Consider the following 26093-nt stretch of genomic DNA (forward strand, 5'->3'; position numbering starts at 1 on the left):
TGTTACAAAACTGTAGTCATCAAAACAGCATGGTATTGGCACATAGACACATCAGTAGAACAGCATAGAAAACCCAGAAATAAATCCACAGTTATATGGTCAGTTAATCTTCAACAAAGCAAGAAAGAATATCCAGTGAGAAAAAGACAGTCTCTTCAACAAATAATACTGGGGAAACTGAACAGCCATATACAAAAGAATGAAACTGGACCACTTTCTTATACCATACACAAAAATAAATTCAAAATTGGTTAAATATCTAAATGTGGAACCTGAAACCAAAAAATCCTAGAAGAGATCACAGGCAGTAACTTCTGTGACAACAGCTGTAGAACTTTTTTCAAGATATGTCTCCAGAGGCAAAGGAAACAAAAGCAAACATAAACTATTGGGATTACATCAAAATAGAAAGTTTCCACACAGTGTAAGAACAATCAACAAAACTAAAAGTCAGCCTGCTTAATGAGAGAATATATGTGTAAATGACATATCCAATAAAGGGTTAGTATCCAGAATATATAACGAACTTAAACGACTCAAACTCAAAAAACAAATGATACAATTAAAAAAATGAGCAGAAGACATGATAAGATGTTTCTCAAAGGTGGCCAACAGATCCGTAAAAAGATATTCATCATACCTTTACCATCAGGAAAATGCAAATCAAAACTACAATGAGATAACTTTACGCCTGTCAGAATGGCTAAAATCAACAACACAAGAAACAACAGATGTTGAGGAGGATGTGGAGAAAAAGGAACCCTCATGTACTGTTGGTGGGAATGCAAAGGGGTTGCAGCCACCGTGGAAAACAGTATGGAGGTTACACAAAATTTGAAATAAAACTACCCTATGATCCAGCATTTGCACTACTGGGTATTTACCCAAAGAATACAAAAACACTAATTCAAAGGGATACATGCACCCCTATGTTTATAGCAGCATTATTTATAGTAGCCAAGATACAGAAGCAGCCCAAGTGTGCGTCTATGGATGAATAAAGATGTGGTATGTACATACAATGGAATATTATTCAGCCATAAGGAAGAATGATATCTTTCCATTTGCACCAACATGAATGGAGCTAGAGGGAATAATGCTAAGCGAAATAAGTGAGTCAGAGAAAGACAAGTACCACATGATTTCACTCATATGTGGAATTTAAGAAACAACAGAGGAAAAGGAAAAAAGAGAAAGACAAATCAAGAAACAGACTTTTAACTGTAGAGAACAAACTGATGGTTACCGGAAGAGAGGAGGGTGAGGGGATGGGTGAAACAGGTTATGAGGATTAAGGAGTATACTTGTCATGATGGGCACTGGGTGATATATGGAATTATTGAATCACCATATTGTATACCTAAAACTAATATAATGCCACATGTTAACTAAAATTGAAATTAAAACTTTCTTTGAATGCTACTTTTACACATAAAAAAAAAAAAAGCACCAACCAGACTGAAATGAGCTAGATGTTGGCACTCTCCGTCAGGGTCATGAAAACAACTATGATTAATACACAAAGGATCTAGGGGCGCCTGGGTGTCTCATTTGGTGGAACAGGAGACTCTTGATCTTGGGTCATGAATTCAAGCTCCACATGAGGCATAGAGATTACTTTAAAAAATATGTAAAGGATCTTGTAGAAAAGATGAACAGCATTCATGAGCAGATGGGAAAATTTAGCAGAGAGAAAGAAACAGAAAAAGAGTCAAATGTAAATCTTAGAGATTAACATGTGATGCCAAAGGTGAAGAATTCTTTCAATATGTTTATGTGCAGACTTGATGCAGCTAAGGAAAGAATCAGTAAACATGAAGATTGATAAGTAGAAATTTTCCCAAGAGAAACACAAAGGAGAAAAATGTGAAGCATCCAGGAGCTGTGGAACAATATCCAGTGGTCTAACGTACATGTAATTATGTCCAAGAAGAGAGACAGATGAGGTAGAAAAAATAATTGAAGATTATGGCCAAGAATTTTACAAAATTAATGAAGGCCCTCAGAAACTCTCAAGCTAAATAAATAAAACCCAGGGTGTCTTACACTGGTAGTGGAGGGAGAATATCCAAGTGGGGAAGGGCGGGGGGGTGGGGAAGGGACAGCTGGAACTCTCAATTCAGTCTTAGCCCTTGTTTTGCAAACACCATGGAGCATCTCTCCCCAGTTATCCCTGATATCACCACATAAGACTGGCCCAAGAGGAAATCCAGGGATCTTTCCTTAGAGCCAGCCCCACAGCCAAGGAAGTCTAAATGGGGTTACCTAAGCAAGACACAGGGCTGCATTTCTCACGTGTGTCAATGCAAATGGGAAGCATTTCTCCTGTCAGAGGTTCAGTTGGGGAGAAGAAAGGTTTTTCATCAGTTTACACTGTATGTATAGCATAGTAAAAGCTCTGTGAAATAGGGATGTAAAGAAACATCTTCAATCCGGTGTTTCCCTCAGGCTTCTTTTTCCTGATGTTATGTCATCATGGGAAATAAACTCGAGAAGAGACAGGCATTTTGTTGGTGTCATCTCTTAGAACATTGCCTAGCAATTGTTAATTCATTCCACAAATAATTAAGTGACAGCTTTGTATCAGACACTTTCTAGGCATTTCTAGGCATTTGCCTGATATAGCTATAAGGTCCCTGCTTTCACGGAGTTTACATTCTAGTGGGGGGGGGGGGATGTGGATAGCAAAATATAAAAAATGAGAGTATTAGAAAGTAGTACCCAGGGGGAGCCTGGCTGGCCCAGTCAGTAGAGCATGTGACTCTTGATCTTAGGGTTGTGAGTTGGAGCCCCACATTGGGCGTGGAGATGACTTAAAAAATAAATAATAAAAAAGGAAAAAAGAAAAAAATAAACTAGTACCTTGTATGAGAAGACAAAACGGGGCAGTTAGAGAGGGAGTAACTAGGGTGAGTACTCACAGCAGTCTTCCCTGAGCTGGACACCTGTTAACATCCCATGGGAGATAACTCGGAGAAACGCTGGGCTCTAAAAGAAATAAAGACAACATCATCCCATTAGAAAATACCATTTGTAAGTAAGGACTTGTTCTTTCCTCCCTTTCTTCTGGTCATCTCAGTGCCAACCCCAAGGAGCTCTTTTATAAGACAGCAGATCAAAGAAAAAGTGAGAAGGCAGAGCTGGGCACTCTGGCCCACTTCAGAGACCTGCCTCCTTCCCACATCACTAAACCTGACAATATATGCCACCTTCAAAAAAGCCCCACAACTGTCTATAGCAGTCATAACAAGATGAGCATTCATCATCATAATTCATTTAGCAGATATTTTATTGAGGCTTTCCTGGGGCCAGGCACTGCCGGGAACATAGCAGTGAACAAGACAGACAGAAACCCTTGCCCTCAAGGAGGACAGGGACCCTGATTTTGTTCTGAGTATTTGGGGCACATGAAGCTCTGGTTCTAGAAGAGAAGAAGTCTTGCCCTCTCTCCTCCACCCCTACCATCACCACCGTTTTCTTCTCTTTCCAAAGAGTCAATCTACTTAGCTTCCTGGTTATAAAAAGGAGAATAGAATTTAGGCAGCTCTAGAAATGTAGTTAATTCGACTCTGTTTTTGTGGAATACTAACACTTTATGTAAATATCCAGAGTTGAGTTTCAGTGGAGAAGCTTTTTCTGAGGAATCAGGAGAATGACACTTCCATTAGAATTTAATCGCGTGTTACTTCAAAATTTATTCTCCAGTCTTCTCCAAACCCTCTGGAATTTTTTTCCAATGTAATTTTATTGGGAATGATGGAAACGGTAGAGCACTTCCCACTAACCTCTGCTTCCAGTAAGGCCTCTCTGACAGGGCGTATTGCTTAAGCACTTGTGCCCATCGGTCTGAGAAGGCACCTTCTAGCAGCGCACTAAAATGTTCACAGTCTGCAAATAAATCAGTCCACGTGTGCGTTTGCTCAGCTCAACCAACAGAGACGCAGTGCATGCTTTTTGCTTTGTGAAGGCAATGATGTCACTTTAGGTATGCAAAAAAAGACTTGAAATGTGGTGTGGTTTTAGTTGAGCTGTCGAGTGTTATTTTGTCTAGCTTTTACTATGTCGGTTTCACACTTTAACACACACCAGCAGGCATTTTTGGGGGTTCCATTGATTATTAACATTTTTAAAGACTTCGAGTGGAATAGAAATGAAAACATGTGTTATTCAGCATTCATTTATGAACATTGTGAGCCCTCTCTTGATAACTTGAACATGAGAAAAAAAAAAGTTTTGAGAAGGACAAGAGGATTTTTAATATGATTTTAATAAGATGGTTCCCCATGACTGGGATCCGTTTAGAGAGTACTTTAATGTTTCTTGGGTGTCTTTAGTTTACTCTGGGTTTCAGTTCAGCAAACACTTGTTGAGTGTATGCCAGGCTTTGTATTTTGTAAAGAGCAAAATTGAAAAGTCTGCCCTTGCATCAGGGGTTAGAATTTCAGAACCATGCTGAGCATCACAGTGCATGCTTTTGCACATGTGCACCGCAGCCCAAGTCTTGGAGTGGCTGAGTTTGAGTTAGAGTCTGTGAACTTGGGCAAGAGAGACAGTTGGCTTAGGTTATTTCTAATAGCTTTTAGCTTTTTCTCACTGTTTGGAATGCTTTGATCACTGGGAAAAAAGCCCCACCACTCTGAACTAAATTGTGTGAAGTCAAATATTCATCTTTCTGGAATTCTTTCCCCCTCCTCTTTTATTTTAATTTAGGAGCACTGATGGAAGAGAATTCCAGAAATAGAGTGGCGTGTGACTGCAATCATGAAGTAAGGTAGAGAACAGAAGCAAACAATCAAATGGGTCTGCCTCCCCTCAAGAGAGTCACTTTCGTTCTTTACCCAGTGCTCCCCTGGGCCACTGGGCTACTGGAACCGTGATAACCATCAGCCAGAAGCCACCCCTACCCTACTCCAGCTGAAAAGCATTACTAACAACGCAGATTCAGAGCAAAGTGGTTTTGGGGTTTGGTCTTGATTTCTGAATGATCCAGATAAATTGAGTGATTTCTCAACTTGTTTTGTAGGGGGAGAAGAAATTAAGAAACTAAGGATATTCTATTTAACTATTCATCCTGAAAACATCTGAGGCTTCTGTATGAGGCACAGTTCTAGAAATGGGATTAAAAATAAGACACGGATCCTACCTTAATGCAGGATATAAAGTGCTCAGTAGGAGCTTGCCATCCAGCTGGGGAGACATGGCATATAGATAGGAAATAAGTAGAGGGCACAAAAGATAATATATAATTAAGTGCCATGTAGCACATTTGTAGTACGTTCTGTCAGCAAATAATTATAATAACCTGTTATGAGTCAGATACTGCTAACCTACCAGGATACTGACATTTTTACAAAAGGTTTCATATAGTTTCTGTGTTTAGAGAAGAGGATTATCACGTAAATTACATAAACAAATATTTCCTGTTCTCGGTGTCCTTTTTGCCAAATGTTTGCTAATACCTTTCTTATTGTGACTTATTTCAGCCAGAAAAACAGGAAGTAGGTAAAGATCATTTATTATGAGAAGAACTATGTGAAAAGTACCACCAAAACTGCTGCTTTTGTCCCAAGTTTAATGCCTAGTCCAAAGCCTACTTGCTTTGGGCACTGAGAAACCATTTTCCCAGGCCTGACTCTACAAAGAGTAGCTTTGTGACCTTTAGTAGATCACCTGATCTTTTTATGCTGAAGTTTTTCTCAGTTGTCAAAAACATAACTCTCCAAAGGCCTCCAATCAAATGCTGACTCCTCTGTGAAACTTTTCCCAGTCTCATGTCTTTCTCCTTGCGCATCCCTCTTCTTCCTTCTCTGCTACTTCATTGTCTTGAAGGACACTTCCTGACTCCCAAACTCCCTTAATACTGGAGGTTATACCTCTTTTCTGTGGCCTTTTGTTGCATCTTTTTTATATCTGATTATGCTGTTTTCAGCGCATTTAGATGTCAATCAAAATACCCCTGGGCAATTTAGAGGATTTTTTGCGTTTGTCTTAGTTCTTATTCTGGTGACAGATGTTAAAATTGCACCGGATAAAAGGATTTATTTAAAATACCAGGCCTTTCAATATGTAACAGTATGTTACATCATATTTCATTCAGATACTTGTACCGATGGTGAGAGTCCCAGGTGAAAAGGATCAGTAGTTGGAAAATAGATAGTTTCTTATGCAGTAGTAAACACAATACCTGTGTCTCTTTGTTTAAAAAAAAAATGTAGCACAACATTTGTTGACAGTAAATATTGTGTTCTACATAAAGCTTATTTTATGGTTTGGGTTTACTTTTGTTTGAAATTGGAAGGTATGTTAGAATTTGAATGCTTTAAGAGTTTAGTAACAGGGGCGCCTGGGTGGCTCAGTCGGTTAAGCGTCCGACTTCGGCTCAGGTCACGATCTCGCGGTCCGTGAGTTCGAGCCCCGTGTCGGGCTCTGGGCTGATGGCTCAGAGCCTGGAGCCTGCTTCCGATTCTGTGTCTCCCTCTCTCTCTGCCCCTCCCCCGTTCATGCTCTGTCTCTCTCTGTCTCAAAAATAATAAAATAAACATTAAAAAAATAAATAAAAAAAATAAAAGGTTAGTAACAGCAACATGAGATTTTCCAGCATCTGCTTGCATGAAACACTTGAGATATATTAAGTCAGCCCTAACTCCCACAAACCACAGCATCTTTTTAATATGTTATTGTTTTTATTGTGCAGTAAGTAAGGTTTTAGTACAGTAAAATAATCAGGTCACCTGGAAAGCTCAGTTACTTGAATTTTGGGTACTTTTATCAAAAGGAGACCAATGAGAATATTTTATTGCAGGCCAACAGCAGAGATGTACTTAGTTAAGAATCATTTCACGTTATGGCATGGGACTTCTGAGCCTTTTTTTTTTTTTTTTTTTTTGAATTATAATTACTGGTGTCCTTACCAATTGTTAAATCCTGTTTTCAAGGATTCAGTCATCTGTATGACTGAGTTTGGTGGACAGAGTTTGGTTCAGTCCCAGCAGTTGAATGAAACAGCATCCCAGGCTTTTTGGTAGTTATTCAGGTACCTTTTGTGTACAGAGTAGTTTTAAAACATACTCTGTTTGTAAACTGAAATGCCTGTCAAAGAAAGTTCTGACATCTTTTCCTTATAACATACTAACAGATCCTTGACTTAAGTACCAATTTTATGAAAAGCTGCTAGTGTTTGATAGAATTTACTGCCACTAAGCACAAGAAAGCATGCTTTGCATTCTCAGAGGGAAAGTACTTTCTTAGCGCTGTGAGGGAGAAATTTCTGGAACATATGAAAATATCTGTTCTAATTATGAGATAGCTTATATGTGTTCCATTCAGTTTAGCTGTGTTATCTATTATAGTGAGAGCCTACTGTTGGAGCTTTGTAATAGTCCTCCCAACTAATGACCAAGACCATTTTATAAGTACTTCCTTGGGTTTAGATACTTGTTTTGTGTGTTTTCAGTTTTATTTGATATCTTTTTAACTGTTTTCTTTCAAAAGTTGAATGTTGAATGTGCTTTTGGACAGGTTAGACAGTGACTGCAGAATCATCAATTACCAAACATCTGATGTTAACCAGACTGGAGTCATTTCTTCATAAATGCCCACCAAAATTATTCTTGACAGGGTCACTGGTGAATGCCGTAATGCTAGGTCCAATGGTCAAATGACCTTCTTTGACCGTTCTTTGGCATTGGTCACTCCAGTCTCTCCCTTCTTCCTTAGGCTTCTTGGTTCTGTTCACTGACAGTCAGCTCATTCTACTTTGCTGGTTTCTCCTTCTGTCCAAACTTCTAAAAGTTGGCTGGCCTCAGGGCTCAGTACTTGAGCCATTTCTCTATATTAACTCCCTAGATGGCCTGATCTCTTTCATGGCTTTAAAATCTCCATTTTGACATCTAATAAGAATTTCAAACTTAACATATCCAAAAGCAAATTCCTTATCCCAGTCCTAGTCCAGTTGCTTGTGTCAAAAATCAGTCTATCATCAAATCCTATTAAATTCTACTTTCCAGGTATTTCCAGAATAGAACTATTTGTTACCACCTCCACAACTACCAAACCACCATTATTTCTCTCCTAAGTTACTACTTTTCAAAAAGCCTCTAATGAGTTTTTACCTAAGGAACTTCAGCCTACTCATTACTATGATTTTTTTAAAAATTTTCTTTAAGCAAGCATTATATGCTTCAACTTTTGCTTCCAATTTTGTCTTCCTCTGTTCCCTTTACCATATAGATTCTGTCACTTCTCTGTCTAAACCATCCCCTCTTCCTGTGTCACTCAGAATGAAAGGTGAAGTTCTTGCATGGCCTGTGGCTACTTCACTGGCTGTTATATCCCCAGTGCCTTGAATAGTGCTGAATACACTGCAGGCAATCATTAATATGTCACTGAGCAAATTATTTGTAAATATGAAGTAGGATTGAGGATTTAAAAAATAAAGGTTAAACTTCATCAAATAGTTCTGTCATCTCAATATAGAAAAACAATACGTTGGATTAAAATATTCCTTTAATATTGAACTATTTAGCATCCCCTCAAAACATTATTTTTGGGGGGTGCCTGGATGGCCCAGTTGGTTGAGCATCTGACTTTGGCTCAGGTCATGATCACACAGTTCGTGGGTCCGAGCCCCGCATCAGTCTCTGTGCTGACAGCTCAGAGCCTGGAACCTGCTTCAGATTCTGTGTCTCCCTCTCTCATTGTCCCCTCTCCCCCGCTCACATTCTGTCTCTCTCAAAAATAAATAAACATTAAAAAAACTGTTTTCTCTTTTATTTCCCAAATTGACTTAATTTGAAATAAATTTATCAAGACCAAGAATGTGCTCAAAATTTTATTGCAGAACTTCTCATGAGTTTTTTTTTTTCTTTAAGAGACTTCAACTCATTCAACTCACTGCTGTATCTTTTTTTTTTAAATATTTTTTTAAATGTTTTTATTTATTTTTGAGACAGAGAAAGACAGAGCATGAGCAGGGGAGGGGCAGAGAGAGAGGGAGACTCAGAATCTGAAGAGGCTCCAGGCTCTGAGCTGTCAGCACAGAGCCCGACATGGGGCTCGAACTCACAGACCGTGAGATCGTGACCTGAGCTGAAGTCGGATGCTTAACTGACTGAGCCACCCAGGCACCCCCTCACTGCTGTATCTTAAAAAAAAAAAAAAAAAAGTCCTGGGGCACCTGGGTGGCTCAGTCAGTTGAGTGTCTGACCCTCAATTTCAGTTCAGATCATAATCCCAGGAATGGGATCAGGCCCCACGTCAGGCTTTGCACTAAGCATGGAGCCTGCTTAAGATTCTCTCTCTCTCTCTCTCTCTCTCTCTCTCTGTCTCAAATAAAAATAAAAAATAAAGTGATAAAGCAAGTATCTGTTGTGTGTTTCTTTCTTACTCCAAAATATGTAGGTATTTTGGTAACAAAGTTTGCTATCAAAGCTAACACTTCTCTATTAGTTATAAATCAGCTAATTGAATCAACTCACTTAAATGAGTATTAACAGAATATTAATAACAATATTAACATTTTGGCATAAGTGAGCTGGAGGTAGCAGATAACTTAAGTCACTGCCTTTAGCTTACTGCATTGAGAACTTTCTAATTCACCGGTATAATATGATATATTATATTTATATAATTAATATATTATATTAATTTTCTAACTAGAAATTATCTGATGATATTTTTTAACTTTAGCAGATCCAAAAATTGTAGATAGAACTGCCTTTATTCAGGTATGATTCTTTTGTTCTTTTCAGTGTACAATTGTATAATTATTGCCTGAATCAAGCTAGTCAAGCCACTGGAGTGCCCAGTCAGCATATTGGTGACCTGGCTCATTGTTGAATGAGTAAACAACATATAAAGCATATCACATTGTAATCACTACACGTATAAATTTCCTTGAGTAGCTTATAAATATGTTCAGCATTCGTATCTGATTCAAGATGGCCCAAACCAATTTTAGTTGGCAATTAAGATATACAGTATTTTTAAGTCAATAAGCCACACAAGTGACTAAATTGGTTTCTCCAGTCCTTGGTTGGAATCTCTCTGTTCCTACTGATTATTTCATAATCAAGTAGATTTGTTCTCAAAGACTTGCCGTTTTCACTGGAGTGTTTGTAGTTCTAAAACTCAGTTTTTTCTCCATTCGGGCCTACATCATTGTGTATCATTTGTATGTAAACTTTTTTTTTTTTTTTTTTAACTCTCAAAGTTAAAATGTGTGATCTTGTTCTCTCCTTCCTTGTAATGTCTTGTCAAGGGCAAGACTTGTCAAGATTTTCCTAAGTGAATTCCTAATAGATGTTAAGCATCTTCTGTCAAGGCTCTAAAGAAGTTATGTAGTTCAGTCCCGTTTTTGGAAGTAATGTCTCTTTGTGTATGATCGTGTGCTGTTAGTGTAACTGTTCATTAGTGTCCTTCTCGGTCCTTCACTCTCTCCTTCCATATTGCTGTTCTGTCTTTGCTTATGTAATGTTTATGTTTTCATTACTCTGTGTCTTTTTTAAGTTTTATTTATTTATTTTGAGAGCGAGAGAGAATGCAAGTCGGGGAGGGATAGGGAGAGAGGCACAGAGAGAGACTCCCAATCAGGCTCTGTGCTGTCAGTGCAGAGCCCGATGTGGACTTGAACTCACAAACAGTGAGATCATGACCTGAGCTGAAACTGAGAGTCAGATGCTGAACTGACTGGGCCATGAAGGCACCCCTCCTTGCTCTTTAAATATTAACACTGATGTTATAAGACTGCTGTTACACCACTTGTGCTGCATGTTCCAGTCAGCATTTTGGTAATTTAAAAGTTCTCCATTGTGTATTTCTTGTTTTTAAGGCCTTGCTCACGCTATTTATCCAACCATTCATTCATGTACTTACAAACCCTTGTCCTAGCTTAGTTCATTTTGATCCTGCCATTAACGTTATCACTAGGCTCCGTTCTATAATTCCAAGTCAGGATTCAAACTGTACAACATGAGCTACATGATGCGTCTCTAATGTTAATGTGAAGTGGACATGATCGCACCTACTGTGTACAGCCACATCATGTTAGAATCTGTATGCAGTTTTCTTTGGTAATTTGGGTGTGATTTTTTTTTCCTAGATGATGACTGTTGAAGTGTCATAGTGCTTTCCCATGTTTTATCCCATCAGTAAGACAGATTATTGCTTCAGACTAGGTTTCCTAAAGATGTGCTTTCAATGCTGACACATCTGAGATAGTCATGAGCGCCTGATGGACGTATTTTTATTGCTGATTAAGATAAAATTTTGATGTCGATAGTGGTTTTTGTGGCTTCATTTCAACAGTCATCTCTTTTTGTTCTGAAGTGTTTCTGGACTAATTTAATCTGTTAAGACTCACCAGGGTTACTTTTACACAGGCAGTATAGAGAGTTCCAACCTGAGATTCCATCAACCAGGTGGGGTAAACAGATGTCAGAACTTGAAAGCTAGGTTAATGAGTTGGGCTGCCTCTTTCGACAGTGCCCATGCTGTGTGTGATCATTGGCATGTACGTTGGAAAGACTGATTTGATGGAAGTTAGAAGCTGGTGGTATAGATTGAAGAAGGGAGAGCGAGGAAGTTAGTTCAGTTAGGAGTTCGTTACAAACCGTAGGAGAGGGTGTGAGCATCTAGACTCAGAAGATTTTATTTTTAGTTTGAATATCCTTAGAAGGTAAGATATGGTTCTATGTGGAGACCAAAGAGGGAAGAGTCAAAAGTATGGGCCCTTATGCATTGCTGATGGGAATGTATAATCATACAGCCACTGTGGAAAAGAGTTTGGCAGTTGCTCGATAATTTAAACATGGAATTGCTGTATGATCCAGAAGCTTCCTTCCTGGGTTTACACTCAAAAAAAAGAAAAAACCTAAAAAAACAGAGTTCAAGTGTAATATGTACATGAATTTTTAGAGCACCACTATTCACAGTAGACATAAGGTGGAAACAGCCCTAATGAACATCAACTAATAACTAATGAATGGATAAATAAGTGTGATCCGTCCATACAATGGAATGTTATTCATCAGTATGAAGGAATGAAGTACCAATAGATGCTACAATGTGGATGAACCTGAAAAACATTATGCCAAGTGAAAGAGGCCAGTCACAAAAGGCCATGTGTCATATGATAGGAAATGTCTGTAACAGGCAAGTCCATGGAGACAGGAAGATGTTAGTCTCTGCCAGGGACTGACTAGAGTGGGGAACAGGCAGCGACTGCTTAATAGGCACAGGTGTTCCTTTGGGGATGATGAGGATACTGGACAGTGGTGATGGCTGCACAACACTGCGAATATAGTAAATGCCACTGGATTATACCTTATTACAGTGGTTTAAATGATAACTTTTATTTTATGTGTGTTTTCCCGTAATTAAAAAAAAAACTAAAAATTAAGCTATAAACATGTAAAAGAAAGCAACACTAGGACACAAATCACACAGATTTAAATGCTTTCAGGTCCCTGAGAGGTGCAGTAAACAGAGGGAGAAAAAGTGGAAAGAGAGGGAATGTGGTGAACTGGGTATTCAAAACTAAATGTTGTTGAGGCCTCTGGGTGGGCCAAATAAAATACGATTGTGGCCTGTGGTTTTCAACCTCTGCTGCAAACGGAACTGAGCAAAAAATGATGGGTGATGTCAAGAACCTAGCTGACAGTTTAACTAGACTGAGAGTTTCACCAGAGGAGAGGATTGCTTACCCCATTTCTTCACATTTAGCAGCAGGCCTAGCCGACACATACAGAGGCTTAGCAGACATTTGTTGGATGAAAAATAAAAATGAATAAATAAATAGAGTCTGGGTGCTAAGTTAGTATTTTTTTTCTTAGCTCTATCTCTGTCTCACCCCCATAACTAATCACTTTGCAGATTTCAACAATGTGTATTTTTAATATCTCTCTAATATATTTTTTTCCTGTATCTTCTGTCCTTTCCTCACTGCCAAATCTGGTCCATGACCTTTCGTGCCTTAGATCACTGCAGTGAATTCCTGAAGGTCTCCCTTCCTCTAAGCTTGCCCTCGTCTCTTTTCTTCAGGAAATTACAAGACACGATGTCTCGCTTGACACTTCTTAGTGCTTTCACATAAAGTCAAATGTGATAGAAGAAACATCCAATATGTGGCCCCTTCCTCATCCGCTGCTGCTCCTCTTCAGGCCTGTGTCACCCATCTTCCTGAACTTCCCCCAGGCACTCGCAGCACCCGGCACGTGTGCTGTGCTCTTTCTGCATAGCCTGCCCATCAGCCTTCATCCGTCCGTCCATCCTTTAAGACTGGTTCCTCCAAGAAACTTCTCTAAGCAGTCCTGTCTCACGTAGGGGCTCTTATGGTTGCTCCTCTCGGTGCCCCCGTACTATGAAGTTCTCTAGTGGCACTTACCTGTCTAGTCTATCATTGTTTACTTGTCTGATGTATCTGTAGCACTAACTCCCTGACTCTAGGGACCATGCCTATCTCCAGCACCTGGTCCATGGCAGGCACCCACCAAAGGCGACCCTTATCACTGTAATAATTAATTTGTCATGTGGTGATCATAGACCCAATACATGTTGAATGAGAATATTTAAGAGGTACAAGGCAGGATATAAGTCCTAGATATCAGATAAGAGATACCAATGAAGAATTCAACTGAATAAAATTTTCATGGAAGAGATGGCATTTGGAATGAGCGGTGACCATGTGCTAGGGTTTGAGGTTATCAAGATCCTATCTAGTACTTGTCATCATAATCACTAATTAATTACCGGTTATAAACATAGAAATTTTCAAGAAGTATTCTGAATTTTAGTTTATTTTCTTCTGTGATTAAGGATGAAGCACGACCTCCTCTAAAACTGTACCTAAAAGTAAACTCACTTTTACAATGAGCCCTAGTAATAAGTATTAAGAGGTATTACGGTGACCCAAGTTTCATGAAAGCTATTATCTAATTTTAGTAAAAAAATCACTAAGGTTAAAAAATTCCTTTTTGCCTTTTAGAAATGGATTCACAAACCTATTTGAAAATGGAATGTTAATACATACGTAAGAAGCCGGCAGCAGGTTAATTCTTAGACTCAGCTTGTATTTGTTAGATCATTTTAGAGTTCTGTTAATTATAACTTGTAAATCCTAATCAGGCTATATTAAGAGGCTAAATAGAAGGTTACAGTCTTGCCCTCCTCCCCATTTCCATACTCTAAAAGACTAAAATAAACACATCTACATTGCACTCAGAATAAAAATAAACACTTCAGACTCACATAATTGAGAAATACATTTTTAAGTAGGAAACACTGATTAAGATTGTAGTTTTAAAAACACAAAGGTTATTTGTGCTTTTGTTTCCTTCTGGGACAGATTTTTTTCATTTTAAATTATGTGAGTACTGAGATGTTTATCTTTACCCTAGACTACTGCATAAATGTTGGTTGTATTTTTTTTCTTTTTAACCAATGCTTAGCTTGCTAAAGTCATGAGGTATCTCGTGCCATACTTATATGTGGATCTTCAAAATGACAGACTGCAGACGTGTACGTGGATAAATCCACACTGAAAAAGAAAAATATTTTAACTTCATTGTGGATTCTCCACACCACTATCAAATCTACTTATTTGAAAGTATTATTGTAAGGTGGAAAAGGAATTATTACATGTGAAAATCCTTCGGAGTTGCTTTAAAATGCAAAACATTTTTTTAGTGCCCTAATTAAATTTTGGCCTACACTAATCCCAAACAAACAGACAATTCTAATTCCCTAATTGTTTCATATTAGCCTTTATTTATAAGTATTTAAATGTTTTAGAACTAGGGCACCTGGGTATCTCAGTCGGGTAAGTGTCTGACTTAGACTCAGATCATGATCTCATGGTTCGCTGGTTCCGGCCACATTTGGGCTCTCTGCTGACAGCACAGAGCCTGCTTTGGATCCTCTGTCTGTCTGTCTCTCTCTCAAAAACAAATGGACATTTAAAAAAATAAATAAGTAAAACTAAATGTTTTAGAACTATTGTTTAAATCGGGGGTCATCAAACTATGACCCAGATAAGCAGCTCACAGCCACATCTGTTGGTGTAGGTATTGTCTGTGGCTGATTCTGAGCCAGAATGGCAGAGTTGAGCCCGCAAAGCCTAAACTATTTACTGTTGGAACCTTTGAGTAGTAGTTTGAACATCCCTATTTTCAGCCATACTGCTATCTAATGGTTTATAATTATAATTGAAAAGCAGTTAGTTATTAAACCTAAAACTAAAATGCCACAGATGAGTTTTCTCCTGGAGAAGAGCTTCTGTCGGGCACTAACAGAACTACAGCTACGTAGAATGCGGTGTTAACCATCCCTTCATCTGTCCAGGGCTTGCTAGCCTTGTCCTTGCTCAATTCTCATAACAGCGAGTGAAGTTTCATTCTTTTTTTGTTGTAAACTTGAAAATCACTACATAATAAAGGATGATAAAAGATGCCATTATGTCTCCTCCCACTCCCCATCCCAAAAGAATTTGAAATAGAAAGGATTTTTTTCTATGATGGTGAATATGGGCCTTTTCTCACTGCCTAATTTCAGTCTATCATATTAAACATAGAAGCTTCCTTTTCCTTCTCTTTCAAAGGTCTTTGGTTTACTTGCTTTGTTCCTCACTTACACGTGTCTTTAAATTACACATGGTATGTGCTTAAATAGTAATTAGTGAGCATAATGGAATTCACTTCTTCGGAGAGGTAACGGTGGCCTGAAAATGGCAGGAAAAGATGGAACAGCTCTCAGAAGCTCACCTTACCTGAAATGTAGGTATAGACGCTACTAATACTTAACTTACTTTGAACACAGAGTTGTAGAATTTTCTAAGGTTAGAACCAGAATGTGTTACAGGGTCTTGGAGCGCAGTGGTTCTCAAACCTCGGTGTGCCTTAGAATTATCTGAAGAACTTGCTAAAGTACAGAATGCTGAGCCAACCCCCTCCCGCAAGCTTCTGTTTGAGTAAGTCTGAGGTGGTCCTGAGAGTTTGCATTTTTAAGAGGCTGATGCTGCTTGCCGGCCTCACACTTTGAGGACAGCTGTAGCAGGGGAAGGGACGGCTGACCACTTGGACATTCTCTCAGAGCGTACTCGGGTTTTTAGTGTACCCAGGAGAGCTCAGACGCCATGAGCCACACTGTCCCAACCCAAGAAATGTGGATAACCCAGAATCCCCACCTATGCTGGCCACCACATGGACCAGATACTCAGGATGACAGGACATGGCCTCTTCCACCTGATACTTTGATGGGAGACCTTGACAAATTCTTGTTCTCTGAGCTCCTTTTTAAAATTAGACTAATAAGGAAGTGTTTTTCAGTTCTTATTGCTATTTTTGTTATTACTGTTTTTTGGTTTTTATTTTATTTGAGTTCCAGCTTGTTTCCCTGAGGCGACTCTCAAGTATGCTTATCCCTGTATTTATAAACTGTAGGTTAGGGTTGCTTGCTAACCATATCCATTATCTATTTCCTTCTCATCAGTAATCTTAATTCCACCTTTTGAGTACAGGTTTGTATACTTAGTCCCATATACAAATTATAAAAACAATTTAAGGGTCTTTTACTCCAACTGACTTTATTTTACAGATGAGGAAACTGAGGCAACCACGTAACTCCCCATGTTACACTACTTAGCAGAAAAGCTTGGATTAGCCCACTTCTTCCCCCACCCCCATTAAGTCCTAAACTGCTGAGCTCAGTTACCATGGGTGGATGAGAGATGAGTCAACGTGAATGAAAGACTACATGGAATTTTTTTAAGTACATGTTTTGAAACCATGCTTACTTGTAAATCCCTTTCACTTAGCAGCTGTGTTTTTTAACTGCCCTGAACATCAGCTTCCAAATCTGTAAAATGAGGGATAATAACACCTGCCTTCAGGGCTGATTGTTTCTCAACTCTTCCTGCCTTTCCTCTTAAAGTCGCCTTCTAGCGTTTAGCTGCTAACAAATAACCAGAACCAGCCTTTAAGTCTTTACTTTTCATTCCTTAACTCCTCATGCCCCAGGCCACTTGAGTTCTGCAGAACCTTACTGTTCCTTCTCCTGGAACTGTTTTCTTGAAAGTCTTAATGAGCAACTGATTTTTTTTTCCCAGACATCTTTTCAAGCTTCAGCCTGTTATCCTTTCTGCCAGTGTCAGCACCCCAGACCTCCTCTGCTTTTCATTCTTCTTCCTCTGCTGCTTTTCACCAGCCTCCATCTCCTTCACAGATTCTCCATTCCTCGCCACCTCAAATCACCTCTTTTCTCAGGGAACTGTTTCTGCCTTTTTTTCTTTTCTTTCATATACTGTGCTCCTTCCCTAGGCAGTTCTAGCACTCCCATAGTATTATTTATGCACGTGTCTTTGTATGATCACCAGTTCTACATCTCATTCTGACCCCTCTTCTGAGTGCTAGCTGCCTGCCTCATTTCCCCATGCCATCTAGTCCACTGATAATTTCAAACAAAGTGTATTTGAAACTGAGCTCAGTTCTTCTTCCCCAGCCTCAATAGACTTTCTCTCTTGTGTTCTTCATGTTTATACTTGCTAAAAGGTATATGGAAAGACAAAGGACTCAGATTATCCAAAGCAATCTCAAAACAGAAAAAGTTGGTAGAGTTATACTACCTAATTTCATGATTTACTATAAAGATAAAATAGTAAGACAGTGTGTTTCTGGCATAAAAATTAACGAATAGATCAGTGGAACAGAACAGAGAGCCCAGAAATAGACCCATGCTTTATACTCATGTAATTTTTAACAAAGGTGCCAAAGCAATCCATAGAAGAAGAGTCTTTTGTGCACATAGTGCTGAATTATAAGGTATCCATATAGAAAAGCAAAATGAACCTTAGCCCCTGCCTTCTACCATAAAGAAGTTATTTTGACATAGAGCATATATTTAGAAGTAAAAACTAAAATTATACAGATTTTAGTGGAAAAAATTAGAGAATATCTTTTATAACCACTTGGGAGTAGGTGAGGATTTCTTAGAAAGGTCACAAAGAATACCATTCAAAAATGATAAATTAGACTTCATCAAAATTTAAAAATTTCATCAAAAACGCAATTAAGAAAACGTACAGGCAGCAGGCAAGGAAAAAAAAAATATTTGCAAAACATACCTGACGAAGGACTTTTATCCAGGATATGTAAAAAAAATTCCTATAACTCATCCACAAAAAGATACCTAACCCAATTTTTCTAAATAGGCAAAATATTTGAAGATAATTCACAAATGAAGATGCACAAATGACCAAAAAGAACATGAGTCAACATCATTAGTCACCATAGAAGTGCAAATTAAAATCTTAATGAGATGCTACTATGTATCCACTGGAATGGCCAAAATTTGAAAGAGTGACAACACCACATGTTGGCAGGGCTGTGGAGCAACCGACCTCTCCGGAAATATTCTTGGCAATAAAAATTGGGGTGACCACTTTGGAAAACTGGCACTTTTTTCTAAAATTAAACATCCACCGGGGCACCTGGTGGCGCAGTCAGTTAAGCATCCAACTTCAGCTCAGGTCATGATCTCACGGTTTGTGAGTTTGAGCCCCACATCGGGCTCTGTGCTGCCAGCTCAGAGCCCGGGGCCTGCTTCGGATTCTGTGTCTCCCTCTCTCTCTGCCCCTCCCCTGCTCGTGCTGTCTCACGCTCGCTCTCTCTCTCTCTCTCTCTCTCAAAAATAAATAAAAACATTAATAAAATTTGTTTAATTAAACATCTACCTACTCTGTGGCCCAACAATTCCATTCTGAGGTATTTATTCAAAAGAAATTAAAACATAGGTCACAAAAAGACCAGGACAATGTTTAATTTATATAATAGCTGAAAACTGGAAAGAGTCCAGGTCTGTCAATAGGAGAATGGGTAAACAAACTTTGATATATTTATGTCACGGAATACTATTCAACCATATGAAAGCAATAGATTACTGGTTAATGTAAAAAAAAAGTATGCTAACTAAAAAATACCTTACACAAAGAAGTACATATGGTAGCTCCATGTGAAATTGCAGAACAGGCAAAACTCGTCTTCATTGGGGAAAAAAAAAAAATGTCATAATAGTGGTTGCCTTGAGGGTGATGGGGTGGGGATAGACTGTTGTAAGGAATTTGTGAGACTTAGGGGCTAAACAAGGAAAAAGATCTCATTGGGCAGGGTTGCATCAGAAAGGAAGTCCCTCATAACATGAGACTGTCTTGAGGTTTGGGGCCTAAAGACCACCAACCAGAAGGAGAGGAGGGCAAAGGAGCTCCTGAGGTGGCGGAGACCATAGAGTGTCTCTGGGGATTCCTTGTCCAGGGATGCAGGTCCCTGGTGCAGCAGGGAATCTCTGGGTCAGAGAACTCTGAAGGGAAGTCTTAGAGTCTTAGAATCATTAGACTCTATCTTACCAAGGCTAGCCGATATTGGGTGTAGTTACGTGGCATATGCAAAGCAGGCAAGCTACAAGTGGCTAAGAATCTGCTTGTTTGGACTATTCTTTAAATAATCAAGTGTATAAAAATTTCAGTTTGGTGCCAGTAGACTTTTGAGCTGATGGGTCTCAGCCTACAGTGAAGAAATAAACAACCCAAAAGCCAATACGTGGAAGCCATCTTCAGTTAATATATAAAACATCTGAGAAGGTACAAGAGGAAGTATTTTGGTGTGATGATAATGTTCTCATCTTGATAAGGTTTAGACTATACAGGCGAATACCTTTGTCAGAACTCAGTGAATATACATCTAAGGTTTGTGCATTTCATTGTGCATTCATGTTTTTTAAATTGTTAGTAACTGTTGAACCCTAGTCAGTGACCTCCATGCCGGAGTATTTAAGGGGAGACATACTGCTGTGTTTCAGTTAACACTGAAAGGCCAAAAATGGAACGGATTATTAAACAGATAGAAGGATGGGTAGTTCGATGGATGCATGATAAAGCAGGTGCAGTAAATTTTCATGGTAGAATCTAGGTTGGGGGTATATTATACAACTTACACTTTGCTTTATGTTTGAAAATTTTTCATAATGAAATGTAAAAGACGACTGTGTTAGAGAGAGACTGAGGGACCAGTTAGGAAACTGTCGTGGCATTAAAAAGATACAGAGAGCTTTATTTATTTATTTATTTTGACAACCAGAAGCTATAATTTTATAGAACTCCATCCTGTATTTGATCATTTGACTAAATATCTGTGGTGTTTGATCTGTGACAGGGAAAGCCCTTCTGCCAGCGTGGACACGTGTACATTTCTCTCATCGTTCGTGTGCTCCAGTAGGACCTTGCTAATTGATGGCCGGGTAGAACTCAAAAGAGGCCTGCAGAGACAGGAGCGGCATCTTTTCCTGTTCAATGATCTGTTTGTTGTGGCCAAAATCAAGTAAGTACACCGTGAGCTCTCTCCCAGTTACCCTTATACAATTGCATTCCCACTAACAGGGTAGCCTTTCTGTCCAGTGCTTACTGTAAAGAATGTCTGGCTTCTGTTACCAGAGCTAATATTTGAAGTAACTTTTATGTTTTTTTTGTTTTATTTTTGCAAAGAAAAAGTTTCGGTTGTTGTTTATTCATTCAACAAGTGTTCATTTTAGGCCCCACTCAGTGCCATGTTCTGAACACATACAGGGAATACGGTGAAGAATGGGACAGGTACGGTCCCTGTGTTTTTGGCGCTTTTGTTCCAACATGTGGAGGAGTTGCAGATTGTGGTTAGTGCTGTGAAGAAAATAGGGTGCTGGGTGAGGTAAAATACAGGATATATGTTGGTAGGTACAGTCGGGGGAAAAATCATCTAGGGCTGAAAAGCAACCAGCCATTCAGGCGGTAGGAGGAGGAGCATTCTGGGAGACGCAAGAGCAGGTGGTGGGAAGAGCTTGGCCCCTTGTCGGAGCTAAAGGAAAGCTGAGCATAATGGGCAGGAGACTGTGAACCGAGATTGGAGAAATCGATGAGGACCAGGTTGTCGGGACCCTCTTGGGCTGTATTAATGCTGTACTCCCATGTAACAAGTCACCCAAAACCAGTTTATACCTGCACACATCGCGGACTCAGGAAGACTCACGTCATCCGTAGCACTCTCCTACTGAGGAAGGGCTTGGCTGGTGGTTCTGGCTCCAAGTCCCCTCGAGGTCGCAGTCAAGCTGTTGACCAGGTTAGAATCATCTGACATCCTGATGGCAGCTGGCGAATTCACTTCCCCGCTCGCTCGTGTGGACGCTGGCAGGCCTCAGTTCCTCCCTGGCTGTTGGCCAGGCTCTGCAGGTTCTGGCCACGTGGGTGTCTCCACAGGGCTGCTCGTAACAGGGTATCGCTTCCTTCAAAGGAGGGCGGGACACAGTGTAAGCACGTGAGAGAACACCCAAACTAGAAGCCACAGTCTTTCATAACCCGATCCTGGAAGTGGTGTGCTGCCATTTCTGACGTGCTGTTGGCCACACAGACCCACGGGAGTGCAGCATGGGAGATACCCGTGCGACGGTGTGGATGCCAGGAAGCCAGGATCACTGGCGGCCTCTCGGAGGCCAGCCGCAGCAGAGGCTGTGATAAGGAGTTTGGGTTTATTCTAAGGGATTTCAGTTAGAGGAGTTCATATTTTTAAGCTATTGTTTCTGAAAGGGAACCTGGGTGGCTCAGTCAGTTAAGCACCCGACTCTCGGTTTAGCTCAGGTCATGATTTGTGAGTTGGAGCCCCGTGTCGGGCTCCACACTGGCAGTGTGGAGCCTGCTTGGGATGTATTCTCTCTCTCTCTCTGTCTCTCCCCCTCTTTCCCTCCCTCCTTCTCTCCCTCTCTCTCTCAAAATAAATAAACTTAATTAAAAAAAAAAGGGGGGGGGCCCTGGGTGGCTTGGTCGGTTAAGCGTCCGACTTCGGCTCAGGTCATGATCTCGCGGTCCCTGAGTTCGAGCCCCGCATCGGGCTCTGTGCTGACAGCTCAGAGCCTGGAGCCTGTTTCAGATTCTGTGTGTCTCTCTCTCTGACCCTCCCCCGTTCATGCTCTGTCTCTCTCTGTCTCAAAAATAAATAAACGTTAAAAAAAAAAAAATTAAAAAAAAAAAAAAAGATCTTGTTTCTGGCTGTGATAGGTAACGGGTTAGAGGGTAGGCCTGAGAAGAGAAGCAAGCAGACTGGACAGGAGGTTATAGTAGTCCTGATGAAACGTAGTGAGGGTTTATGTGGGGAAGTGGCACTTAAATGAAGGATACACACATACTTGGAAGGTATGTCACAGGTAGCCGGAAGAATTGACTTTCTGCTCAATACTAAGTGCCCCCGCGACCTGGTGGTTGCTCCTTGCTTCATCCTCCATTCTCATTGTTTACCGAACCTAATAAAAGATCAGAGTGTTTCAGTAAATCCAGTAACATTAACGAGATTTTAGTCACCAGAGAACAGTAAATAGTTTTTTCTACTATTGTCACTCGTACACCTAAGTTACACCATGTCGTAAAGAAGACATGGACAAGGCTCAATACTAATTTTGCAAAGCAGCGTATTTAGTCTGAGTGGTGCTAACAACAATAGAGACCTCACATTTATTTGGATCTTATTGTATAATAGGGATTTTTCTAGAGACTTTAACCTGTATAACTGTTCTGTCAGGCAGATGCTATTTTTTTCTTTTTGAAGAAGAAATTGATACTCAGAGAAGTTAAGTGACTTCAGCAACATCACAGTTAGTAATTAGTTGAGCCCACATTTGAACCTAGGTCTGTGCTTTTTTTTTTTTTTTTTTTTTAAGTAGGCTCCACATCCGGCATGGAACCTAATGCACGGCTCACACCCACAAACCTGAGATCGAGACCCGAGTTTCGAGTCAGACACTTAACCGACTGAGCCACCCAGATGCCCCCAGAGTCTGCTTTTAACCAGTGTGTGTTCTGCTGTCTCGCTAGAATGCTTAGTGAACCATTGATATTTTCTTTTGAAAGTTCGAAGCAAGGATAAAGATAAGAAAACTGTTTCGGAATGTGCTTCAGAATGTATTTTTTCATTATTATGGGAAGAACACTTAACAGGAAATCCTCTTAACAAATGTTTAAGTGTCCAAGACAGTATTGTTAACTAATAGGCACAGTGTTGTATAGCAGATCTCTAGAATGTATTCATCTTGCATAATTGAAACTTTATACTTGTTAATTAGCAAAACTCTTCATTTTCTCTCTCCCCTCAGCCCTTGGCAACCAACATTCCACTCTGATTCTATGGGTTTGACTATTTTAGATACCTCATGTAAGTGGCATCACACAGTATTTGTACTTCTGTGACTGGTTTATTTCATTAGCACAGTGTCCGCTAGGTTAATGCGCATTGTTGCATATTGCAGGATTTCCTTCTTTTTAAAGTCTGCTGAATAATATTCCATTGTACGTATATACCACATTTTCTTTATGCATTCATTTACCAGTGGACATTTAGGCTCTTTCCACACCTTGGCTATTGTAAATAGTGCGGCACTGAACATGAGTGTTAATATTTCTTCAACATCCTGATTTCACTTCTTTGATAAATACCTAGAAGTGGGATTTCTGGATCTGCTTTTATTTTTTTTGAGGAACCTCCATACTGTTTTCCATAGTGGCCGCACTATTTCACATTCCCACCAACAATGCACAAGGGTTGGAGTGTCTCCATGTCCTTACCGACACTTGTCTTTTTGTCATTTTTGTTTTGTTTTTTTGGTTTCTTTTTTTTAAATAAAAGCCCTCCTGACCAGCAATAGCTCAGGTCTTAACAAAATTAGTAAGGTTGAAATCTTACCACATATTTTTTATGATGACAGAGGAATGAAACTCAAAATCAGCAAAGATTAAAACATATTTTGAATACAAGTAATGCCTACAGATGTCGTTTTGGAAGTGGATTTGTTGTTATAGATAGCAATATAACAATATAGAGAAAGGAAAGTCTGTCCATGGAAGCCTCTGTATTAGGTCCATTCGAAGCTATGTGCTGTCGAATGAGGATCAAATCATTTTTTTAATGTACATTAGTTGCCGTTTCATTACATAAAATGTATTGGATGGGTTCTGTATGCTAGATACTCTAACAGGGTCACAAAGATCTTATTACATTTTCCTAACAATCCTGCAAGATAAGAGTTGTTTTAGGTCATGAATACTGAGATTTGGGGGTTTGTCCCAAAGTCATGTAACAGGAGTTGTGGTGGACTGGGATTTTAATCTAGGCCTTATTTCCAGTCGGTGGCCCTTTGTACTGTTCCCCATTTTACTCATTATGTGCATGGTTTTGTGCTCAGCCTGCAGAGAGATAAGCAGACAACAAAAACCTACTACAGTAATCCATCTCCTATACTTTAGGATCTTAGAGACTATTTACTTATAGCATGTATTCAGTTCTTGTGAAGGAAAGTATTTTCCTTCACCTTTTTTGGATGTTTTTCCCTCAACAATTATGATAATATTTAGAGTAGAAGACTTGTTTTCTTACCTGTCACTTACTGTTCTGGTTATTGCTAATGTAGACATTATGTGGTTTTATGTAACCTATATAGTGTTTTGCTGAAAAAATTTTTATATAGTTTCTTTACCACTAGAAAATTGCTGTTTTAAATATACTGCCAAATCTGTGCCCATCATCTACTTGTATAGCTGACTTTTTATTTTGATTGTCCCTTTCTCGCATAAGATATACACCATGTTTTTTCACCTACTGCTTTTGGGATACCTGTCTGTGTCTACCTAAATGTTTTTATTAAGTGACAAAATCTAGTAACAGTTGATTTAATTCTGTTTTTATTTTAGAGAGTCAATTCATGAAAGATTATTTTAAGTACTTTCTACATTTATTGAGGATATTAAAAAGTGTGAGTGATCAAAGTTAATTTGGGGCGAGGGGCATGAGCCCAAGACCCTTGCCATAGAGAGGACATAAGGATTTGAGAAGATAATCATGGTTTGTGAATACTGCCACCTTGCAGAAATTCTGACCACAATTTATCATTATATGGTCATTCTCGTAGATAACATTTGATATAGTCACAGATCCTTCTTAATAAGACTTAATACTTTTTCCTGAAATAAACGGCAACCAAGAAGAACCAGCCCCTGTAATACCAGATCTCTGCCACTTTTTACCCTGTGACAGAAGATGGGGTTAATACCCTCAATCAATTCATTTGTTGAAATGATAGGAGTTACTTAGTGCTTAGTAAACAAATTCACTACCTCAAGTTCAATACTACTTCAGCTCATCTTCAGGCTCCATTTGGGAACTGCTTTCAGCCCTTAGGTTGATGCTGTAGAAATAAGTTCAGGTGGGGTAACTAGTTGACCAGCTGTTCCGTATTTATTTATATTTATTTAGTGAAACTAAGTGATTTTAGTGAATGCAATAATACAAATGGTTTTTAATTTTTGTACTTTTATTGGCTAAGGTATTTTATTCACTTTATGCTGAATGTTGACAATGTTTACCTAAAATTACCTTGAGTTTGTGGTCGTTCTTTTCCATACTCAATTAGAACAAGTATTAAAACTGAATGGGACCTTAGGGACTACTTTCATATTCCTTCAAAAGCTAAATAAAAAGCTATTTTTCTGATAGAATTATGGCTTTCCATCTTTTAAGGCAGTGTTTAAAAACTTTAAAGTATTTAGAAGGAAGTTAATATTGCATTAATAACTATAGAGCAGCCATTTGGAATTTACTAAAAGGAAGTGACTAGGTACTTTGTACCTTCCTAAGCCATAGCTTTTCTCATATTAATTTCCTATATAAATAGGGAAATAATGATGTGTTCTATTTAGGTCACAAAGATGATGAGAAAAAAAAGTTCTGATCATGTATTCATTATCAGTAGAATTATCATCAGATTCTTGTGGAATATACCATGTTCTCTACCCCAAAACGTATTTAGTAAAACATCTCCATCTTAGACTGGAGGGCCATCTCCCTAGAATCCTGTGTATTTCAGCAGTTTACTGGCATTCCTTCTAGTACAAAGACTGGAGCATAGAAAAACAAGGACATACATCTCTCATCTTAATAAATTTGTAGTAAGGGACTACACTGTGGAAATAAAGAATTGCTTTTTGGGTTGTTACTTTGTAAATTTTATTAGAATAGTCTAATACTATTGGAAATTGAGAGTGA

At 39.1% G+C, this 26093-nt stretch overlaps 1 protein-coding gene across 4 annotated transcripts in view; it reads left to right on the plus strand.

The window, feature by feature from the left end:
• ARHGAP20 (Rho GTPase activating protein 20) overlaps positions 1 to 26093 on the plus strand; it is a 127790-nt gene that overhangs the window by 56750 nt on the left and 44947 nt on the right. For all 4 annotated transcript variants that reach the window (XM_019469226.2, XM_019469225.2, XM_019469227.2 and 1 more), the window contains exon 3: positions 20196 to 20360. In XM_019469226.2, coding sequence (XP_019324771.2) covers positions 20196 to 20360 — 165 coding nt within the window. The remainder of the gene's footprint in view (positions 1 to 20195; positions 20361 to 26093) is intronic.

The sequence above is a fragment of the Panthera pardus genome, unplaced genomic scaffold, assembly GCF_024362965.1.
Source record: "Panthera pardus isolate Hobbes unplaced genomic scaffold, ASM2436296v1 HiC_scaffold_12, whole genome shotgun sequence".
NCBI classification, from domain to species: domain Eukaryota; kingdom Metazoa; phylum Chordata; class Mammalia; order Carnivora; family Felidae; genus Panthera; species Panthera pardus.